Source organism: Diaphorina citri, unplaced genomic scaffold (genome assembly GCF_000475195.1).
Source record: "Diaphorina citri unplaced genomic scaffold, Diaci psyllid genome assembly version 1.1 scaffold1874, whole genome shotgun sequence".
Classification (NCBI taxonomy): domain Eukaryota; kingdom Metazoa; phylum Arthropoda; class Insecta; order Hemiptera; family Psyllidae; genus Diaphorina; species Diaphorina citri.
Window position 1 is genome coordinate 25,472 of NW_007379300.1, and position 22,945 is coordinate 48,416.

The 22,945-nt window shown below is 38.5% G+C and overlaps 1 protein-coding gene and 1 pseudogene across 1 annotated transcript in view; both read left to right on the forward strand.

Moving 5' to 3' along the window:
- LOC103517521 overlaps positions 1-21,865 on the forward strand; it is a 23,526-nt gene extending 1,661 nt beyond the window's left edge. The window contains exons 2-5 of the mRNA XM_026829589.1: positions 3,893-4,125; positions 15,279-15,518; positions 18,478-18,534; positions 21,729-21,865. Of these exons, the coding sequence (XP_026685390.1) occupies positions 15,374-15,518; positions 18,478-18,534; positions 21,729-21,865 (339 nt within the window). The 5' untranslated portion in view covers positions 3,893-4,125; positions 15,279-15,373. The remainder of the gene's footprint in view (positions 1-3,892; positions 4,126-15,278; positions 15,519-18,477; positions 18,535-21,728) is intronic.
- Positions 7,314-22,945, forward strand: part of LOC103517522 — a 30,659-nt pseudogene continuing 15,027 nt past the window's right edge.

Sequence of the window (22,945 nt, forward strand, 5' to 3'; positions counted from 1 at the left end):
ATATACCCGTAGCTAGATATTTCGATGTTCACAATAATCACGATGATCAGAGTGTGAGAAATGTAGACCTTAGGATTTCCAATGGACGGATTATAACTCGTCCTATTTCCATGTTGTACCCCCTGGAAATCTGATTCCCTATTTTGACATTACCCGATTTCGACTAGTACCTTCAAATTGTCTAATTATTCTTGTTTACAGGTGTTTTTTGGAGGTACGAGATTTATTGTAAATATTGAGTTTGATTGAAGTTCATTTTTTCTTGTTTGCTAATTATTCTTTATTTTTCAGCCTTTTAGTTATTGAGATTTGACCTGAACAGATAAAGTTCTAGGTACCCAAGATTTTGTTGTTTCTTTATTTGTTCATTGTAATTTATTATTGAGTTTGTGCAGAACGGATAAAGTTCTATTAATTTGTTCCTATAGTTTTGTTTCTTAAATGGTTATTGTTACTTAGAAGGTTTTGTCAGTTTGAAATTGTAATTTGTCATTTATTAGTTGAGAATATTTACTTATGAAATTATGACTATGTTTTTTTGTAGCTAGGACATTTAGGACTGACATGTATTAGAGATTATTGTTTTTTGAATGTTTGAAAGTTTCAGTCAGGTACACCATATTGTTCATTGTATTAGTCAGGTATCTTACTGTTATTGTAACCTCATTTAGTCCTATTAGGGCCCATTTTTCTTTTTTTTGGGCCGCCAATGTCGCGAAAATCGCGAATTAAGAAAGTAGTTCAGATACGTGAAAAGGAAGAAAGGTAGGATGAGAGAAGAGTGGGAGAGGAGAAAGTTTTCGAGATGCGGGAAGCAGGGAAGAGAAGGAATGTAAGATTAGTCACTATGTAGTAGCCGATAGAGTCACCATGTAGTAGCCGATAGAGTCACCATGTAGTAGCCGATAGAGTCACTATGTAGCAGCCATTAGAGTAGCTAGGAAGTAGCCATTAGAGTCGTGATAGAGCCATCGAGCCTTTGAAGGAAATTTTAGTTTTGTATTCAGTTATAGTTTTTTGTGAGATCCAAAGTTAGAGAAGAGGGTGATATAGCAAGGGGGATCTCATAGAAGGTGTAATTAGTACAAGTGAAGCATCAAATATCAATAAACTTTGTGTGTAAATATTCCAAGTTCAAATAAGAAGTTCGAAGTGTTAGTCTTTTTTCCCCATTCAAATTTAACAGGTTGTGGGTTGGGGGAACGGCGAGTTAGTAGGAAGTGTATCAGAAGTAAAGTGTAGCAGAAGACATTAAGTAAGTAGAAGAAAGACCGAGTGATTTTTTTCCAAGTACTTTGTAATAAGAAAAGACCTAATAAGTTCAATAAGAGACCTTTGTTTGTAAGTGTTAAATAACCTGTCTGAAATATCAATAAACTTTATGTGTGTAAATATTCCAAGTTCTAATCAGAAGTTCGAAGTGGTAGTCTTTTTTCCCCATTCAAATTTAACAGGTTGTGGGTTGGGGGAACGGCGATTACCAGTCGAGTGCCGTGACCACAACACCACCAAGGCAGGTATTAATGCCTTTCTCCTTCAATGCATGGAAATTTTATTGTTTCTTTTATAGCAACTGCATGTTTCACATATTATATGCTCAAACAAAACTGTACATAGGAATAATATTTAAACAAAACCATACATATGAATAATGAAACTGTAGGTACTGTACTGTAAATGTGGGAGTATGTGTTTGATTGATAACAGGATGTACCCATTCAACATTGCAAAACTGCATTCCAGGGACAATTATATCCTTATATCCCACAGGTTCATTTTAAATGTAAATGCAGTTTCTTTGTGTTATTATGTCACAACTTTGGTGCTCACTGCAGCAATGTAGGATTTTCCCAATATCTCAATAATCCTAAAATCCTGTATGTCAGACTCCAAAAAAATCAAGCTTCATTTTTCTCCTGTACTGTAGGTCAGGCTTCGAAAATTTGGAGCATCCACCCCCCCCTAGATCGGAAGAGCGGGAATCTGAGGTCAAAACTCCGAAAAAATAACTGAAAAAGGTCGAAAATTTAATTTTCATTTTACGTTCTAATGAAAGAGTTCAAATATGTGTGACGTCAGACTTTACGCAGTTGGTTTTTTCGTCCGTTAGGTAGCGTCACTATACAAGCGCGCTAGCGGAGGAGCAGAAAGAACTGCGCAGAAATATATGCGCACAAACACATTGCGTTGCCTGCGAGGGAGCTTTGCTCGGGACATTTGATGTGACGTCATCGCCTACGGGCGCGTATGTCGTGACGTCAAAGTTCACGATTTACCGGCATTTTTTTAATGGATTTATCTCGGGATCTAGAAGTCGTAGAAGAAAAATAAAAATTCCGTTGTTCCTCATTTCCTCATTTTTACATGGTTTTTTCCTGCTCTATGAATTTGAAACATCACCCAAGTAAGTAAGCGCAACTGATCTATTAGTCAACACACAACAATAAATCACTTACCTATTCAGCCTATTTAGTAGACAGTTGTTGTTGACGGAGTGGAAAATACACTCAAACAGGGTCTCTGATTTTTGAGAAAAGACAAGAGGGAATCAGTACTGTAGTAAAGTCAACCCAGATCCAGGCTGATTCTCAAATGTGAGGTAGTTTTTAGTTGGTACAAATCCAACATAACCTTTGCTTTTTCACCACAAGGTTAGGAGGGAATCAGTACTGTAGTAAAGTTAACCCAGATCCAGGCTGATTCTCAAATGTGAGGTAGTTTTTAGTTGGTACAAATCCAACATAACCTTTGCTTTTTCACCACAAGGTTATCTAAAAAAGACAGGAAGATTTTCCACCTCTACAAAAAAAAGGTCTCTCATTGAACAAACGAAATGTGAAGGGTGTTCCCTGTTTCGACTCAATTTTAGGCCTGTCAGTCCTTCCAATGCTGTATCTATCTAACTATTTTTAGTTTACAAAAAAAGGGTCTCTCATTGAAGAAACGAAATGTGAAGGGTGTTCCCTGTTTCGACTCAATTTTAGGCCTGTCAGTCCTTCCAATGCTGTATCTATCTAACTATTTTTAGTTGCCAAAATCAGGAGTGACCCTAACAAGACAGTCTAAAATTAATGCAAAAACATTGTAGGTACCTAGCTCGGTAGGTACCAAATGTTTGCCGAAAATAACTCTAATGGCAGGTATTGTTTTGAGTTATTTAAATCATGTATTGTATTAAATTAATAATATACATGCCTTGTTAACTTATAACTAAAAAAAACTTTATTTAAAAATGCGGAAGAAAATAAAAATGTGTTAAGAGGATTTTTGTTATTATTTTTCTGAAAGGTTGTAAATCAAAATTTTCAAAAATTTCCATACTTTTTTGAAAAATTTCGCCCGTGGCACAGTAGATTTGAAGTTTGATGAGGCTACTTTTCTGAAAGGTTGAATAAGAAGTAAGAATAACCAAAAATTTCACGATTCTAAGCAATGTACAGACAAATCTACAATTTTATTTATATAGATCTACTGATTACCTGAACAAGTGATGTCAAAAAGACTCCCTAAATTTCCTTTGGGTCTCTCCATTGTTTCCATTGTGTCATTATTTTAATGTCTTATTTGTTTAAATGTTTCAGCTACTTCCACATCCTCGTCTATGAGTTTATGTCAAAGTTGATATTCTCCAGAAGATAAACATGAAAATGGAAACCAAAGAAGTACTGGATATTCGACCTGAATCTCCATAACCTTGTATAGTGACCACAGTGTTCATGTTGACATCATGTTGCTTAACGTTTGCGCTTGCGCAGTCAACGTTTACGTCAGTGTTGTGTTTTAAACTCGGATGTTCAAGTGATGTCAAAAAGACTCCCTAAATTTCCTTTGGGTCTCTCCATTTTTTCTATTGTGTCATTATTTTAATGTCTTATTTGTTTAAATGTTTCAGCTACTTCCACTTCCTCGTCTATGAGTTTATGTCAAAGTTGATATTCTCCAGAAGATAAACAAGAAAATGGAAACCAAAGAAGTACTGGATATTCGACCTGAATCTCTATAACCTTGTACAGACAGTGACTACAGTGTTCATGTTGACATCATGTTGCTTAACGTTTGCGCTTGCGCAGTCAACGTTTACGTCAGTGTTGTGTTTTAAACTCGGATGTTCACATTCCAACTCAGGTAAAGTCAATTTTTGTTTAGCTTACCAAAGCGGACCAAACCTAACCAATCTTGACCAAAGCTAAAAGGAGAAGAAGAAGAAGACGAAGGAGAAGAAGACGAAGAAGAAGACGAAGAAGAAGAAGAAGAAGAAGAAGAAGAAGAAGAAGAAAATTAACTTTTTTTTTAGAGGTTTGATAGAGGGAGATCTTTCTTATCTTTCCGAAAGCGAAGAAAGAAGAGGAGAAAGCCAGCCGTTCTGAGAACAAACCTTACCTGTTTATGATAAAATCCGCCCTGGGCGGGAATCGAACCCGCGACCTAGCGCCTACAAAGCAGGCGCTCTACCATTCACGCTAACTAGCTTGAGAATTAATCTTTTCTAGTCTAGATAACTCAGAATATCTGTCATATTTTATGTGGAGATATAAGAGACCAAATTACATGACATAGGTAGGTAGTAAGATGAGTTTCCACCTCCCCTTTCAAGGTAATATTTTGATTGACATGTCCAAGTATTATTACTTTCTATTACCTACAGTAAGTTGACATAGGAAACTTCTACTATCTCATGAGGAAACATTGGAATCTGTCCAAGTTTTCAAACTGGGAAAATGTGGTTTTGGGATCCCCTGAGTTCAAAAAACCGATTTCTAGCCCATGGTCTGTACGTATCTAAGGCAGCATTAGATTTTATTTACACAACACTTTCATTATTTTTTAGGTGTTTTGTTTTTTACTTTCCTTTTATTTGATCGTGATTGGGTTAAAATTCTATCTTTCCTATCCTTCAAGTACCTCATCCAGATAACAAAAAGTGGTGTGATGGTTACATCCGATTTTTTTTTTAGTCCACCCTTCCTTTATTAAATCTTGCCTTGCATGCGGGAGACCCGGGTTCAATTCCCAGTGGGGTCAAGAAATGTGTATCATGCAAATGATTGATTCCGTGACTGTCTCTTGCAGGGCCCACTCAGCCTCGTGAGGAAAATGAGTAGCTATGACTAGTGATGGGTAAATACCCGGGTACTTATTTTTGGGGTAAATACCCTGGGTTTTTACCCGGGTAAATACCCAATTTTTATAAATACCTGGGTATTTTCAAGAAGCGCCTCAGTCAAATTGTGCCCGGGAAATTAAAAAAAAAAAATCAAGTGACAATGTTTTTTTGTTTATTTTTCTTCTTTTTTTAAAGTACCCGGGTATTTACCCACCCTGGGGGTGGATAAATACCCGGGTAAATACCCAATTTTTATTTACCCACCCAGTGGGTATTTACCCACGACCCATCACTAGCTATGACATATACCTAAATGCACATAGGTAGCGACCGGTGCCAGCATGGTAGGTAAACATTGAATTTTAGGATTATTGAGATATTGGGTAAATCCTACAATGCTGCAGTGAGCACCAAACTTGTGACATAATAACACAAAGAAACTGCATTTACATTTACAAGAAAGAAATAAATAAATAATTTCAAAACTGTCTAGTAAACTGCTCCATGTAGACCCTCCTACAGATGTATTAATGCCTTTCTCCTTCAATGCATGGAAACTTTATTGTTTCTTTTATAGCAACTGCATGTTTCACATATTAAATGCTCATTCCATTATATTGGTAGTAATTAGGAAATATTAAAAGGAATAAAAGGGAAACGGGCTCTAGTCTTGATTTTCAATCATTACATGAAAGTATGTAGGTACATATATTATGTAGTCATAGGGAGCACGAAGCGCGACCCTATGCTCAACACCGCGAAGCGCGACGTAAACAAGGGAGCACGAAGCGCGACCATGTGCACAACCCCGGGAGTGCGCAGCGCGACCGTATAAGCAACCTCCCGAGCACGCAGTGCGAGTAATAATAATAAACTGAATATTAAACAAAATAGGTAGGTACAAGTACATACTTTACTTAGGTACTCATTTTCTTTAACCACGATCGAGTAAACTACGGGCTAAAAAATTCCCGGAGGGACGGGCCCAGCTTGCTAAAATATTCTTAACATGGTACAATACATAATTAATACAGTAGACCTTGCTTGATTATAAAAAAAAAGAAAAAAAAAAATAATAATGAGAAGAAGAGATGAGAAATAAATTAGTGATGGAGGTGAGATGGATGCTATAGTGAGGTTTGAAGGGATGTACGGGAATGCTCATTTTCGGGACGATAAGACCATAGCAGTTACAGTTCCCTCTGTCAAACCTCTTCAAAAAAAAAAAAAAAAAAAAAAAAAATTATTGTTTCTTTTATGGCAACTGCATGTTTCACATATTATATGCTCAAACAAAACTGTACATAGGAATAATATTTAAACAGAACCGTACATTTGAATAATGAAACTGTAGGTACTGTAAATGTGGGAGTATGTGTTTGATTGATAACAGGATGTACCCATTCAACATTGCAAAACAGCATTCCAGGGACAATTATATCCTTAGATCCCACAGGTTCATTTTAAATGTAAATGCAGTTTCTTTGTGTTATTTTGTCACAACTTTGGTACTCACTGCAGCAATGTAGGATTTTCCCAATATCTCAATAATCCTAAAATCCTGTATGTCAGACTCCAAAAAAATATCCTTATATCCCACAGGTTCATTTTTAATGTAAATGCAGTTTCTTGGTGTTATTATGTCACAACTTTGGTACTCACTGCAGCAATGTAGGATTTTCCCAATATCTCAATAATCCTAAAATCCTGTATGTCAGACTCCAAAAAAAAAATATTCTGCATTACAATGAATTCAAATTCAAATGTATGCTAAACTGAGTTTAGCCACAGGTTTTTGCTTTTTCCTTTACAACTTCATTTTTCTCCTGTACTGTAGGTCAGGCTTCGAAAATTTGGAGCATCCACCCCCCCCTCGACAAAATCCTGGATACGGCCCTGACCTACTGATCTATCTCTTCATAATCTACAGTAAAAATGTTGGAATTTCTCTATGGCTGTGGTTTTATTTGTGCAAGTGTGATATATCAATTTTATTTTTTGTAGAGGAGAAAACTTTAGTTCATATTATGCTCAAACTGTTCCATAGGGAAACCATTACTATAGTGATCCAGTGAGCTGTAGAGTTCACTCAGGCTAAAAACAGAGTGGAGTGAAGACTTGAAGAGCTAAAAAAAAAAAAAAAAAAAAAAAAAAAAAAAAAAAAAAAAAAAAAAAAAAAAAAAATTTTGCTTTTTCCTTTACAACATAATTATCTATTCTCTTTCCAATCATCTTCTTTGGTTGGTACTGATATAACATTCTCACTTACATTGATATTCAACGATTGGCTCTTGGCTAGACCTGTTGATAGATGGAGTTAATAAGTTGGGCTTTAAGTTGTCACTGTGGGGGTTTAGTTAGAGGTAAATTTGTTAAAAATAAATCGTTCAAAATAAATGCAAATAATTATTGGTATAACTATTTAGAAAAGAATCTTCACAAATTAAAATATAAATTTTAATTTTTTTCAAAATTGTCTTTTAATCTCAATTGTCTGTTAAATTTATATTATAAATCGTTCAGTGATTTTAAAATTTTCAATTTCCTTTTCTCGTGTCTGCCTCGTTTCTTTTCCTCAATTTTTTCCCTATTTGTTGTGAATTGTGAGCAGTGTGAAATTACTCGGATGAGTCTTCTTAAAGGTGTCAAATTCTACCTATAAAAAGAACAGGTAATGATTGATTACTTTGTATTATTATTTCGTCAATACCTATTTATTAAATGTCTAGGTATCTTTGGAAAATCCGTCGGTTGTGTTGTGATTCAGCTGTAAAATGACAGGTTACTTAAGTAAAAGTAACTGATTTGACACATTTTCTTTTACCAATTACCTACTCGAACTTAACCCTACGTAATAATTAGAAATATGTATACTAAAAAGATACTAAAATGTCGTAGTCTAAGGAGTTAGAACGATATTATTTATTTTATTTTATTAGAAAGATACTAAAATGTGGCAATCCTTTGTTCCCATTTCCTAACCGTAGTATCCTATCCTTACAACCATCGCATCGACGAGAATACGAGAAAGCTAATTGTGAAAGTTTTTTTTTGCATACTACCTAACCCGCGTTCCACAGAAAAGTTGAAGTTTTAAGGAATGATTGGCTCCAAGTAGGAACCTGTAGAGAATGCATACTACCTAACCCGCGTTCCACAGAAAAGTTGAAGTTTTAAGGAATGATTGGCTCCAAGTAGGAACCTGTAGAGAAATATGTAGAATGTTTATTACAGCATGAAAATATTTCAGAAAAATAATAATAATAAAAAAAATATATTAAAATATTAAAATGAAAATATTTCAGATAAAAAGATGTTATGCCTTTGTTGTTGTTTTTGCCGATTTGTGATATAAAATTGTTTTTGATAAATAAAAAGACATCTTTTCTTTTTTTATATGTATTCTTATGGAAAAAACCAACAACCTGAGTACCATAATAAATTAAAATCAATAAAAAATAAACAACCTCAGTAGTGTAGTGGGCTCTGGATCTGGAGGTTCGTGGTTCGAGTTCAAGTCATAAATTATTGCTTAGTGTATTTAGCGAGCAACGGCATCTTATCGTCTCGAAAGCGAAGTGAAAAGGGAGACAGGACAGAAGAAAGCCAGCCAAATGGATTTATCTCGGGATCTAGAAGTCGTAGAAGAAAAAGAAAAATTCCGTTGTTCCTCATTTTTACATGGTTTTTTCCTGCTCTATGAATTTGAAACATCACCCAAGTAAGCGCAACTGATCTATTAGTCAACACACAACAATAAATCACTTACCTATTCAGCCTATTTAGTAGACAGTTGTTGTTGACGGAGAGGAAAATACACTCAAACAGGGTCTCTGATTTTTGAGAAAAGACAGGAGGGAATCCCTTAGACCACTAGGTATCTAGGTGAATTTCCTATTTTTAGCTAAATCCCCTTTTTGAACCTAAATCATTAGGGTTTGAACCTAATGACTTTCTGTGGGCATCAGGACTTGAACCTGGTACAAAAGGTACGGCGGTAGGTCTTAAGCTAGACCTAGCTTGTGAGTTAGAAGTTTGAGAGTATTTACCTCTTTGAAGTTGAAGGGTAACAGGTTTGCTACTTGAGTGAGCAGGTTTGGACAGCAAACTTGAACTAGTCTTGGGTCGTAAGATTGACTGGGACTGGTTCATTGGACTGCAAATGACATATGATGCATCACGGAGTGCATGCGGCTTGGCTTTGTGACCAGGGGGTGCAAAAGTGACTTTTTTCTTGCCAGGTGTGACGTCTGTGCTGGGGCAATCTGGAGTAGGTTGAGGAATAACCAGTGGCGCAAATTGGGGAACTACCTGAGATGTTTGAAACGTGGTCAGTGGTGGAACTACTGGAGATTGAGACTGAGGTACCAGTGGCATAGCTGGTGGTACTATGGACAGTGGAATGGGGTCTGAGAGTGGCATTGATAGAGGCTATGGAGCACAATCTGTCAGCACAGATTGTTGTGGAACATGTGAGGGAACACAACAGACACAACTTCCGGAACTCAAGTCGGCATTACCCTCCTTTATCCTACCCCTCCATACCCTCCTATCTAACGCCTCCTCCCTTCTCCATCCCTTTTCTTCTCTCAAGTCTTCCCCAACCATATCCCTCCACCTCAGTCTCGGTCTCCCCCTTTTTCTCTTCTCCTGTACCGACAGTGACTAATTTATCTAGGTGAAAAACCTACGAGTTACATAGGTAAAACACTGTCCTCTCTCCTTTCTATGCAGCACCTACATGACCGAACCATAAATATACATATGCACCTACTAAAAGTATTGGTCTATAACCCCCCATCCTTCAAGTACCTCATCCAGATAACAAAAAGTGGTGTGATGGTTACATCCGATTTTTTTTTTAGTCCACCCTTCCTTTATTAAATTACATTAGTAATAATAAAAGGTATAGGGACGGACTATTGTATTCGTTTCGGCGTCGTCCGTGTGTTAGTCTGTCTGTCTGTCTGTCCCCATAGAAGGACCTATCCAAACCTGGTCGACCTATATATCAAATTAAAGGTCTTTTTACCAGGAACACGAAAGTGGTGGTGCAAATTTTGTCCAGAAAACCGGAACTCAAGTAGACGCATGTGCATTGGACTATAGTAAGGCATTTGACAGATTGAATGTCAACATCTTTTGCGCAAAATTAAAGGCAGTAGGAGTCGACGGCCCCTTACTATCATGGTTCTCCAACTATCTTTCAAATAGGAGCCAAACAGTTAAGATTTATTTCACCCCAAACTCCAATTATATTCAAAATAAATTTAACTCCTCATCTGGACCCTGTAAAAAAGAATTCTTATCAGATGTACTGTCTATACAGTCTGGTTGCCCCCGAGGGGGCAACCAGACCTATCGTAATAAAGCCCCAATTTTTTAAAAGAAAACTTATTGACACTTTGAAGAAATTAATCGATCAGTAGCACGACCACCAGGATGAGACAGGTTATGGAACTCTTTGAACAATTGGAAACGAAGGTTCTTTGGAACAAATGGACGTGGAGTGTCAGTTGATGTGTCGCAATACAATTCAACATTGACCATCAACATACGACAAAGGTCGAGGTTATGTTGTACCTACATTATTCTCAAGGAAATCTTCGAGATCCGTGTCAGACTCTTGAGCTTTTGCCAGTTCTGAGGCACTGACTGTCTTCTTGACAATGATTATTCTCAAGGAAATCTTCGAGATCCGTGTCAGACTCTTGAGCTTTTGCCAGTTCTGAGGCACTGACTGTCTTCTTGACAATGGTTTCAATTCTGGATAGGGAGTCTGCGGGAGCATTGTTTACACCTTTGACATATTGAATGCCGGTTGAGAATTGACTTATGTAAGACAAGTGACAAATTTGACGAGGAGAACAATTGTCTCTAGACTTGGTAAAAGCATATGTGAGAGGACGATGATCAGTGAGGATACTGAATTTTCTACCTTGCATTGTTTACCTACACCTTTGACATATTGAATGCCGGTTGAGAATTGACTTATGTAAGAAAAGTGACGAATTTGACGAGGAGAACAATTGTCTCTAGACTTGGTAAAAGCATATGTGAGAGGACGATGATCAGTGAGGATACTGAATTTTCTACCTTCGAGTTTCAAAGTGAGGGCGATTTTTCGGCTAGCGTTGTCTTCCACACCTGATCATCATCACAAACAAAATGCCCAAAAAAGTAAACCCTATTTTGTTATCTTTCATTTATAATAAATATCACTCTTTTATCTTGAAAATTGAACGTGTAGCATCATTTTAATAACGCTGAGTCACCCTGTATATCATAAAAAAGAGCGGGCAGAGATCGCATTATGTTTATTTTTTAACTCAGCTCACATAGCCGGCCTTGCCAGCGGCAATATATTTTTTATTTATAACCTAGCCGAAACCCGTCTCTTCGCTCCGGATTTCTAGAAGTTTATATTAAGCTTAGGATAAGAAATTCTTTGTAAAAAAAAAATTGATACCAAATAAAACATACCTATACCTATACCTATACCTATAACTCAGCTCACATAGCCGGCCTTGCCAGCGGCAATATATTTTTTATTTATAACCTAGCCGAAACCCGTCTCTTCGCTCCGGATTTCTGCTAGTAAATCCTGAAGGCATGGCCGTTCATGTCACTCATCCATTTAGTAGTCTCGCTCGGCATAGCTTAACAAAAACGAACCGGAAAATAGCCTATAACCTTCACGGGAGTAGTGGAGTACAAGCAATAAGTTGACAAAGTTTCATAGCAGTCGGATGAGTGGTTTGGCCAGGCATAAAGTTCGAACAAACAAACACACACACATTCATTTTTATACAGGGTGTCCCAGAATTTATGCTTAAATAACTTAAATTGTTTTTCTCGAAGCCTGTTGGAAATTTCGAAAAACGGATATTTTGGCAATATCGCGATTCGCGAAAAATTTCGCGAAGTCCGCGAAACGGGGGCCAACTTTAAAATCTTAAATGAGAACCCCGTGTTTGTGATACATCATAATTATCAAAGGTCTTAAGGAACGTAGTACTTTGGTACAAGTTTGAGCTCGATCTGACAATCCGACCAGGGCCGGAGTTATGGCCTATTCAAATTTTTATTTTTCTATGTTCTCCCGCCAATAGGGGAAGCATAAAAAATGGGAAATTCATATCGATGGGTGATTTGTGCTTCAAATAGGTCCCACTAATGATTCACATTGAAATTAGGCCCCAAAAATTAAATTTTGAAATATCGATTTGCAATATATTTATAAGTACAACGTAGCTATCTTTGCCAGCGGCCGGAGGCCGATCAGATAAATACATATGATTTTATGGGCATGAACAAATAATACTCACTTTACCCTGTTGCAAAATTAGCAAAAAGCACTCAACTTTTATACGAAATACCCAACCAGACCGGGGATTTAGCTCTACTAGCGTTAGAATTTTTTTTTAGATCCCAATCGAATTCCAAATGTTGAAGATCATACCTATTTTTATCTGAATGGTACCGTGGCGCGCCGATGTCTTGTCATTGTAGGTAGGGTTGTTAGGTGAAATTCGGGAAGAACTTTCAAAAACCTGCCCAACTTAACTTTACGCTTTCTTTCCGCAATACCATATCCTATCGCTTCTCACGACTTTACCTTTGGCCACAGGTCGCTCAAATTTCGCAGACAGCTTCCATACGCTTTCTTTCCGCAATACCATATCCTATCGCTTCTCACGACTTTACCTTTGGCCACAGGTCGCTCAAATTTCGCAGACAGCTTCCATAAGTAATGATGATCAAAAGTGTCTGCGGGCCGGACCTCGAGAAATGTACGGCCGCAGTGTCTTATAAATTCCTGACTTCGTTTCTTCTCTATTTTCCACAACTCGGTGGTTTTGTTCGCAACTAATATGCAGCCCAATTTAGGATTATCGATAAAAATGATTTTTTTTATTTTTTATTTTTCATTGATATTTATTAGAGTGTGCCAATGATTTTATTATTATCGCAATTTTTTGCGAACATGGCCTTGCTGCTTAGCGTGTAAATAACTAAATTTCAAGCCTTATACATACCTACACACTCCACTTTTTTTTCCTACAATCCAGTCACACGACCAGATGATATAACAAATTGTTCGTGTGTACATAAAATCGTGTAGAATTTTTGTACTTGGAGTACCGGGTTACTCTTGGAACCATGTAGCTTACCTCCGTACCTACCTACACAAAAAGAGCACTCTGAGGCTTAGGTGTATTGACCAACAGCCCTGAAAGGGTTAAGCTTATACGAATCCACGAAGTTGACTGATTCCGCAGCCACTTTTGAGTAGGTATATCTGACTGTCGATGTCTCACTCTGAGGCTTAGGTGTATTGACCAAGAGCCCTGAAAGGGTTAAGCTTATACGAATCCACGAAGTTGACTGATTCCGCAGCCACTTTTGAGTAGGTATATCTGACTGTCGATGTCGAACCATGTAGCTTACCTCCGTACCTACCTACACAAAAAGAGCACTCTGAGACTTAGGTGTATTGACCAACAGCCCTGAAAGGTTTAAGCTTATACGAATCCACGAAGTTGACTGATTCCGCAGCCACTTTTGAGTAGGTATATCTGACTGTCGATGTCGGATTAAGAGGGGGAAAAAAATAGTTCCAGAATTTGACAGCCAGACTAGTTAGCTTAGAAGGTAGCTGGGTTGCGGGTTCGATTCCCGCCCGGAGCGAAAGAAAAACAAGGCATTTGAACTTGTCGCGATACGCATCATCGCATCGACAGTTGTCCGTGTAGCGGACTCTGCTCGGGGAGGATGCGGTGCGGACTCTGCTCGGGGAGGATGCGGTGCGGACTCTGCTCGGGGAGAGGATGCGGTGCGGACTCGGCGAGGTTCTGTCTGTCTCGAGTCAAGACAAACATAACTAAATGTCGAGAGCGTGTGTCACTTTATCACAGCGTGTGTAGCAGGCTTTATATAATTTCTAAAAATAAATAAATAGGTAATAAAAAGTAATAAAAATAAAATAATAATCAAATCCAAGAAGGAATTAGGGTACAATATCTCCAGATAAACAAAAAATAGGTAGCTATAGGTTTTTATCTCTATGGAATTTCGCGTGACCACTTCAGTTCCTACTGCAGGCTGCTTTCTGATTAATAATTTCTAAAAAATAAATAAATAGGTAATAAAAATAAAATAATAATCAAATCCAAGAAGGAATTAGGGTACAATATCTCCAGATAAACAAAAAATAAACAAAAAATAGGTAGCTATAGGTTTTTATCTCTATGGAATTTCGCGTGACCGCTTCAGTTCCTACTGCAGGCTGCTTTCTGCTTTAGTACTTACCTACGTGAAACTTGCTGTGAAATTAGATCGTCTGTCAGGTTTGCTTGATACCTGATGAGCACACACACTCTCTGGTAGAGCTGACGGGCGGACCTGATCAGATGTACCTGTCAGGTCTACCTGATATATAGTGAGTGGCTGGCCTTATGGGCTCTTTTTTTATAAGGAACTATCATTTTTGTGAAAGAAATTGTTGTCATTTTATTGACATATTGTTGACTTTACAACTTGCAGGTAACGGTTGTAAATGCTCTCTGGGTGAACAACACTGATTCCCGTGTTATTCGACTTATTCGCTGAAGATTTTTACTTAGTGCCCAATATCAAGCGTGCCGAGAGCTGCGCGAATGTCAAGAGTTTGATTTTTTCACGAAGTGTTTTTTGGGATGATCGGATCGAAGTACATATGTGTGTGTGTTTCCCCCCCTAGTAATTACGTTAAGGTAGAAACACACGACTATCACTTGAGTTCATGGGGACTTAGAAAGATGCAGTTCAAAGTTTTCCCATAATATTGTAGGTAATTTCGTTCATGATAGCCACACTGCCCTCACGTGAGGTGATAGCAGAATAGAATATACCTTGTTTATCCTGCCCGAATAGGACTCAACAGTTCCTTCACCCCAGCTTTATTTCCCCTCTTTAAAGCCTTCTAATACTACGGACGGTAGGTCGTTCGCGCTTTAGTCTCATAACGCGTCCCACCCTCATATCACGTGTGCTCACGTGACGTAAAAATAGTGTGTTTCTAAGTTTAGTCTCATAGCGTCCCACCCTCATATCACGTGTGCTCACGTGACGTAATAATAGTGTGTTTCTAAGTTTAGTCTCATAGCGTCCCATTTTTTTTTTTTTTTTCCAGCCCACGTTATCTCACCCCGGAGGACTGAACAGGACCTCCATTTCCCAGGTTGAAGTGGCCCACTCGAGTTTGTTATCCACGTCACCGGCCTTATCATGGATCAGTTCCCCTCTAGCCGTCTCGAAGAGGACTTGGCCGCTGTCGAACCACTGCGCCGCGACGAAGAAGACGGATCTATTCCGGATGTCACCATGCGCCTGCCGACCGGCCGACGAAACTTGTACTTGGCCGCGTTTTGCGGTGAGTTTTTTCCGTCCCCTTCTATAACCTGCCTCGGTGGTGTAGATTTCAAGACGCTCGCCTGGTAAACAGGAGGGCATGGGTTTAATCCCAGCCGACGTTTGGAATTTTATCCTCAAAATAATTTGAGAATTTGACCACAACAATAGTAGTAGCCTACTGCTGGATTAAAGGGACTTTTCAGTCCTATGCGAGCAGTATAAATAAGCACTATTATTATTATTATTAAATATTTTGAGAATTTGACCACCTAATAGTAGTAGCCTACTTGCTGAAGTAAAGGGACTTTTCAGTCCTATGCGAGCAGTATAAATAAGCACTATTATTATTATTATTATTATTATTCACTATGCCGAAAAATCTGTTAATACGATAGGCCTGGCGGCGCTTCGATTTCTTGACGTCCGCGCGCCTCCCGGCACGCTTGATACAGCTTTACATATGAAGTATGTTAAACACCTAACTCCTCTTCTGTTCTTATCCTGGCCTCTTCCGTACCCCCTGTACTGTGTCTGGTCGCGTTCATGCTAATCCTACCTGAGTCACCATTATTTTTGCTGAGCAAACAGGATGCTGAGGGAGCCAACAAGTCACGTGGGTTCAATCCCAGCCGACGTTTGGAATTTTGTCCTCAAAATAATTTGAGAATTTGACCACCTAATAGTAGTAGCCTACTGCTGGAGTAAAGGGACTTTTCAGTCCTATGCGAGCAGTATAAATAAGCACTATTATTATTCTGCACTATGCCGAAAAACCATGAAACTCTATTTCGTGTTAATACGACAGGCCTGGCGGCGCTTCGATTTCTTGACGTCCGCGCGCCTCCCGGCACGCTTGATACAGCTTTACATATGAAGTATGTTAAACACCTAAAGGAAATCTGCTCTTTAGATTTTGGGCTCAAGCAAGACCATGCAGGAACCGTGGGGGCCATTTTCTGAATGAATTTTGCAGTTCGCAGAACCATTGACATCCAAAGGTGAACTTTTGAGATGATACATCTTCTTCTTCTTTTTTTACTGCGTCTTTTCCCACTCATGTAGGGTCGACGTTTTGAATCAACCTCTTTCATGCGCCTCGGTTTTGGGCGTGGCTAACTTCCAACCTCTTCTCTTTCAAATCCTGTTTCACTTTGTCCATATATCTCATTCTTGGTCTTCACCTGTCTCTCTTACCTCCAACTTCCATATCTCTCAACCTCTTTCCAACATATTGATCTCTCTCTCTATTCTTGATCTCTTCTTTCTACATGTCCGAACCATTGAAGCCTTCTTTCCTGTATTTTCAACAAGTCACTCCAATGGTTGCGGGAGAGGCAGGATGTGTATTTGGAAATTGTGGAAATTCAGGTGAGAAGAGACTTATTTTACTGGAAATGTCTAAAAAGTGAGTGAGTTATATGAAAGAACGACCTGCCTCTTTTTACCTGCCTCGGTGGTGTAGTGGTCAAGGCGCTCGCCTGGTAAACAGGAGGGCGTGGGTTCAATCCCAGCCGAGGTATGGATCAGTGGAAATTCAGGTGAGAAGACACTAGAGAGTGAGTGAATGAGTGAGAGAGTTATAACAAAGAACGACTCTTTTCAACGAACGACTCAGTGGAAATTCAGGTGAGAAGGGACTTATTTTACTGGAAATGTCTAAAAAGTGAGTGAGTTATATGAAAGAACGACTCTTTTTACCTGCCTCGGTGGTGTAGTGGTCAAGTTCCAACATATTGATCTCTCTCTCTATTCTTGATCTCTTCTTTCTACATGTCCGAACCATTGAAGCCTTCTTTCCTGTATTTTCGTGAGAAGAGACTATAGAGTTACTAGAGAGTGAGTGAGTGAGTGAGTGAGTGGGTGAGTAAGTAAGTGAGTGAGAGAGTTACTTAACTCGTAGTTGTAGTTGATCAATCGTAATTTTTTACATTTTTGTAGCTAATTACATCAATTTTCTTGAAATTCCAGAAAGTTCTCGAAGAGACTCGAACCACGAGCGTTGCACCATTTCTATTTTCCTTATCACAATTACTTTCACAATGTCTCTACCACTACCTATCATTACCTGTTGTATCTTATTTCATTGTCATTCCCTACTACCACTATTAATTTACATCTACCCTCTTTTTTTTCTAGTTAAGCAAGGTCTAAAGCCAGCCGTTCTGAGAACGAATCCTATCCGTTCAGGAAAAAATCCGCCCCGGGCGGGAATAATCGAACCCGCGACCTAGCGCTTACAAGGCAGATGCGCTACGCTTCTAGTTAACTAGGCTGACTTAGGTATGTGTGTAGTGTACCTACCTTACTTTTTTCCCGGTTTCCTTTAAAGCTTAGACCACCAGGTAAATTTCCTATCTTTAGTTTCTATTACTAACGTATAGCGGAGCTATAATCCGCCCCGGGCGGAAATAATCGAACCCGCGACCTAGCGCTTACAAGGCAGGGCTTACTTATGTGTGTAGTGTACCATACTCTTTTTCCCGGTTTACTTTAAAACTTACTTTAAAGTTTGGACCACTAGGTATCTAGGTGAATTTCCTATTTTTAGCTAAATCCCCTTTTTGAACCTAAATCATTAGGGTTTGAACCTAATGACTTTCTGTGGGCATCAGGACTTGAACCTGGTACAAAAGGTACGGCGGTAGGTCTTAAGCTAGACCTAGCTTGTGAGTTAGAAGTTTGAGAGTATTTACCTCTTTGAAGTTGAAGGGTAACAGGTTTGCTACTTGAGTGAGCAGGTTTGGACAGCAAACTTGAACTAGTCTTGGGTCGTAAGATTGACTGGGACTGGTTCATTGGACTGCAAATGACATATGATGCATCACGGAGTGCATGCGGCTTGGCTTTGTGACCAGGGGGTGCAAAAGTGACTTTTTTCTTGCCAGGTGTGACGTCTGTGCTGGGGCAATCTGGAGTAGGTTGAGTAGAAATGAAACTCTACTGTAAATTTTTACCCTTCTTATGTTTCTCTGTTTCAGACCCATGTGCGCGGTTCCTTAGGGTCCCTCATGTCACTGTTCCTGTGTATAGGGTCGGCGTTACCCTCCTTTCCTCCTACCCCTCCATACCCTCCTATCTAACGCCTCCTCCCCTTCTCCATCCCTTTTCTTCTCTCAGGTCTTCCTCAACCTTATCCCTCCCTCCACCTCAGTTTCGGTCTCCCCCTTTTTCTCTTCTCCTGTACGACAGTGACTAATTTATCTAGGTAAAAAACCTACGAGTTACACAGGTAAAACACTGTCCCCTCTCCTTTCTGTGCAGCACCTACACGACCGAACCATAAATATACATATGTAGGTACCTACTAAAAGTATTGGTCTATAACCCCCCTCCCCCTCACTGAAATTCTGGATACGGGCCTGCCTTGGAAAATTTTCTGTAGAAGAGAGAGAGAGAGAAAAAAAAAAAATCTGGTGTGAACATCACACGACTTTCCTCATCCTATTGAATGATGCTTATTTTGGGTGTTCTTGTTCTTATAACCAAACTTTTACAATATCTCTAACCGTTTAGTCGGTATAGCTGAAAACCGGCAAAAAAAAAAAAACGGTTAAAAACCGCCAAAAAGCGGTCAATATACCGCCAACCGTTGCACCGATCTTAACCAGTTTCGTGTCGCATCCTTGTCACATTTGACATCTACATACCAAATTTCAAGTCTCTAGCTCTTACCGTTCTTCTCGAGATATTTTGTGTGTCGCATTCTTGTCACATTTGAAAGATACATACCAAATTTCAAGTCTCTAGCTCTTACCGTTCTCGAGATATTTTGTTTACAGACAGGAGACACACACACACGGACCAATGACTGAAACTTTGGAGTTAGGCTCTAGGGACCTCAAAACGTGTTTTGGCACTAAAAACTGACACTGAAACTTTGGAGTTAGGCTCTAGGGACCTCAAAACGTGTTTTGGCACTAAAAACTGACCATCGAAAACTGAAACTTTGGAGTTAGGCTCTAGGGACCTCAAAACGTGTTTTTACACTAAAAACTGACCATCGAAATTTTGACCCGATTACATTACTTTCCTTCCTATAGGATAAGGAAAGTAAAAAGTAGTGATGAATAAAACTTTGTAAAAAGATCGTGATGATGATATCGATGATCTTTAAGCTCATGGTTTCAACATGTGGATGGTGATTCATTAGGATCGTAGCCTAGAGAAGAGAGAAAAAAAAAGTAGTGATGAACAAAACTTTGTAAAAAGATCGTGATGATATCGATGATCTTTAAGCTCATGGTTTCAACATGTGGATGGTGATTCATTAGGATCCTAGCCTAGTAGGTATACTTACTGGTACCTAGTACGAGTAGAATACCTATAGGTACCTACAGTTAAAACAAGCGGGGCCCGTCCCTCCGGGAATTTTTCAGCCCGTAGATTATTCGATCGTGATTAAAGAAAATCAGTACCTATGTACCTACCTACATATCTAATTTGTTTAATATTCAGTTTATTATTATTCTTGATTTGATTTTTCGATGTTACTTTCATGTAATGATTTAAAATCAAGACTAGAGCCCGTTCTCCTTTGATTTCCAATATAATGTGAGTAGAATACCTATAGGTACCTACAGTTAAAACAAGCCGGATCCGTCCCTCCGGGAATTTTTTAGCCCGTAGTTTATTCGATCGTGATTAAAGAAAATCAGTACAAATGTACCTATCTAATTTGTTTAATATTCAGTTTATTATTATTCTTGATTTGATTTTTTGATTTTACTTTCATGTAATGGTATACCTACCTAATTTGTTTAATATTCAGTTTATTATTATTCTTGATTTGATTTTTTGATTTTACTTTCATGTAATGATAATTTGTTTAATATTCAGTTTATTATCATTCTTGATTTGATTTTTTGATTTTACTTTCATGTAATGATTTAAAATCATAGAGCCCGTTCTCCCTTGATCCCCAATATAATGTTTAAGTCGTCCATCCATTTATTGGCCTTCCTCGGCGTAGCTTAACATAGTTAACGCTAAAACCGCTCTTAAATTAACGACTGAAGTGTTATCTAAAACTTCTAAAAGTTTCTCGCTTTGAGTTCATAGGTCGTCGCGACAAATTTCGAGATCAGAGCTCATTTGTGTGAGAAAATGTGAAAAAAAAATCCCAAAAAACCAGTTTTTTTAGTTTTTTGGCTTTATGGTTTTCTGGACAAAATTTGCACCACCACTTTCGTGTTCCTGGTAAAAAGACCTTTAATAAGTCCTTCTATGGGGACAGACAGACAGACGACACCGAAGCGAATACAATAGCCCGTCCCTTATACCTTTTTTTATTAGATACTCACAGACAGACAGACCGACAGACGACACCGAAGCAAATAGCCCGTCCCTTATACCTTTTTTATTACTATCGTAATAATAAAGGAAGGACGGGCTAAAAAGAAGAGAAAAAATGTAATCATCCTAAAAAACATGTATTAGTCACTTAAACAAACATAAAAAATAATGTTTGCCTCATTTCCAACGTTTATGGTTGCATTTGATCACAATTAAGATACTATCGTAATAATAAAGGAAGGACGGGCTAAAAAGAAGAGAAAAAATGTAATCATCCTAAAAAAACATGTATTAGTCACTTAAACAAACATAAAAAATAATGTTTGCCTCATTTCCAACGTTTATGGTTGCATTTGATCACAATTAAGTATGTACCTTTGCACCTGTTATGAAATGTCATTGTTTTTTGATTTCCTTATCCTATAGGTAGGAAGGAAAGTAAATCGGTTCAAATTTTCGATGGTCAGTTTTTGGTGTCAAAAAACGTTTTGAGGTCTCTAGAGCCCAAATTCAAAGTTTCAGCCATAGTTCCGTGTGTGTGTCTGTCTGTAAACAAAATATCTCAAGAACGGTAAGAGCTAGAGACTTGAAATTTGGTATGTAGCTGTCAAATGTGAGAATGCGACACGAAACTTTTGGTTAAGACCGATGCAACGCTTGGCGGCATTTTACCGCTTTTTGGCGGTTTTCGGTGTAATTTAACAATCGGAACGTTTGGATGAGGTGCTGCGGTTGGCGGTATTTTGACGACTTTTTGGCGGTTTTCAGTTATACCGACTAAACGTTTAGAGAGACTGTAAAAGTTAGGGTAAAAGAACACCCAAATAAGCATCATTCAATAGGATAAGGAAAGTCGTGTGATGTTCACACCAGATTTTTAACAGTATTCTGGTAAACAAAGAATCTCCTAAAACGAGCTCTTACGGTACCCCCTCAGGTCCCAAAATTTACCGAGCAGATGCCCATCATTATGTGTTGATCTTTTTGCCAGATTTCATACAAATTGTACAAATGGAAAGTCATGGCAAAACTGAAGGACAAATTAACTCCAAAATCACCGAGTCTAAACTCTGAACTCAGTAAAGATAAGGATTTGGGAATGAAGTATTGACGTGCCAGGTGCTACGTGTTACATTACTAGATTACTGTTACTACGTTGACATTGCTTCGTATGTACTACAATAAAATGGCTACGTTGACATTTCTACGTACTACAATAAAATTACTGCATTGGCATTTTTTTTTTCTTCCAATAAAGTACTTTCTTTATCAGCACGTGGTACATTGACAGTTAACATTACTAGACTACTTCCCGTTCCACCTTCTACTGGTACCTACCTAGTATGAGTAGAATACCTATAGGTACCTACAGTTAAAACAAGCGGGGCCCGTCCCTCCGGGAATTTTTTAGCCCGTAGTTTATTCGATCGTGATTAAAGAAAATCAGTACCTATGTACCTATTTAATTTGTTTAATATTCAGTTTATTATTATTCTTGATTTGATTTTACTTTCATGTAATGATTTAAAATCAAGACTAGAGCCCGTTCTCCCTTGATTCCCAATATAATGTTTAAGTCACCCATCCATTTATTGGCTCAGCGCAGCTTAACATAGTTAACGCTAAAACCGGTCTTAAAATAACGACTGAAGTGTTATCTAAAATTTTCTCGCTTTGAGTTCATAGGTCGTCGCGACAAATTTCAAGATCAGAGCTCATTTGTGTGAGAAAATGTGAAAAAAAAACCTCCCAAAAACCAGTTTTTTTTTTTTGATTTTTTGGCTTTATGGACAAAATTTGCACCACCACTTTCGTGTTCCTGGTAAAAAGACCTTTAATTTGATATATAGGTGGACCAGGTTTGGATTAGAAGGTAGCTGGGTTGCGGGTTCGATTCCCGCCCGGAGCGAAAGAAAAACAAGGCATTTGAACTTGTCGCGATACACATCATCGCATCGACAGTTGTCCGTGTAGCGGACTCTGCTCGGGGAGGATGCGGTGCGGACTATGCTCGGGGAGGATGCGGTGCGGACTCTGCTCGGGGAGAGGATGCGGTGCGGACTCGGCGAGGTTCTGTCTGTCTCGAGTCAAGACAAACATAACTAAATGTCGAGAGCGTGTGTCACTTTATCACAGCGTGTGTAGCAGGCTTTA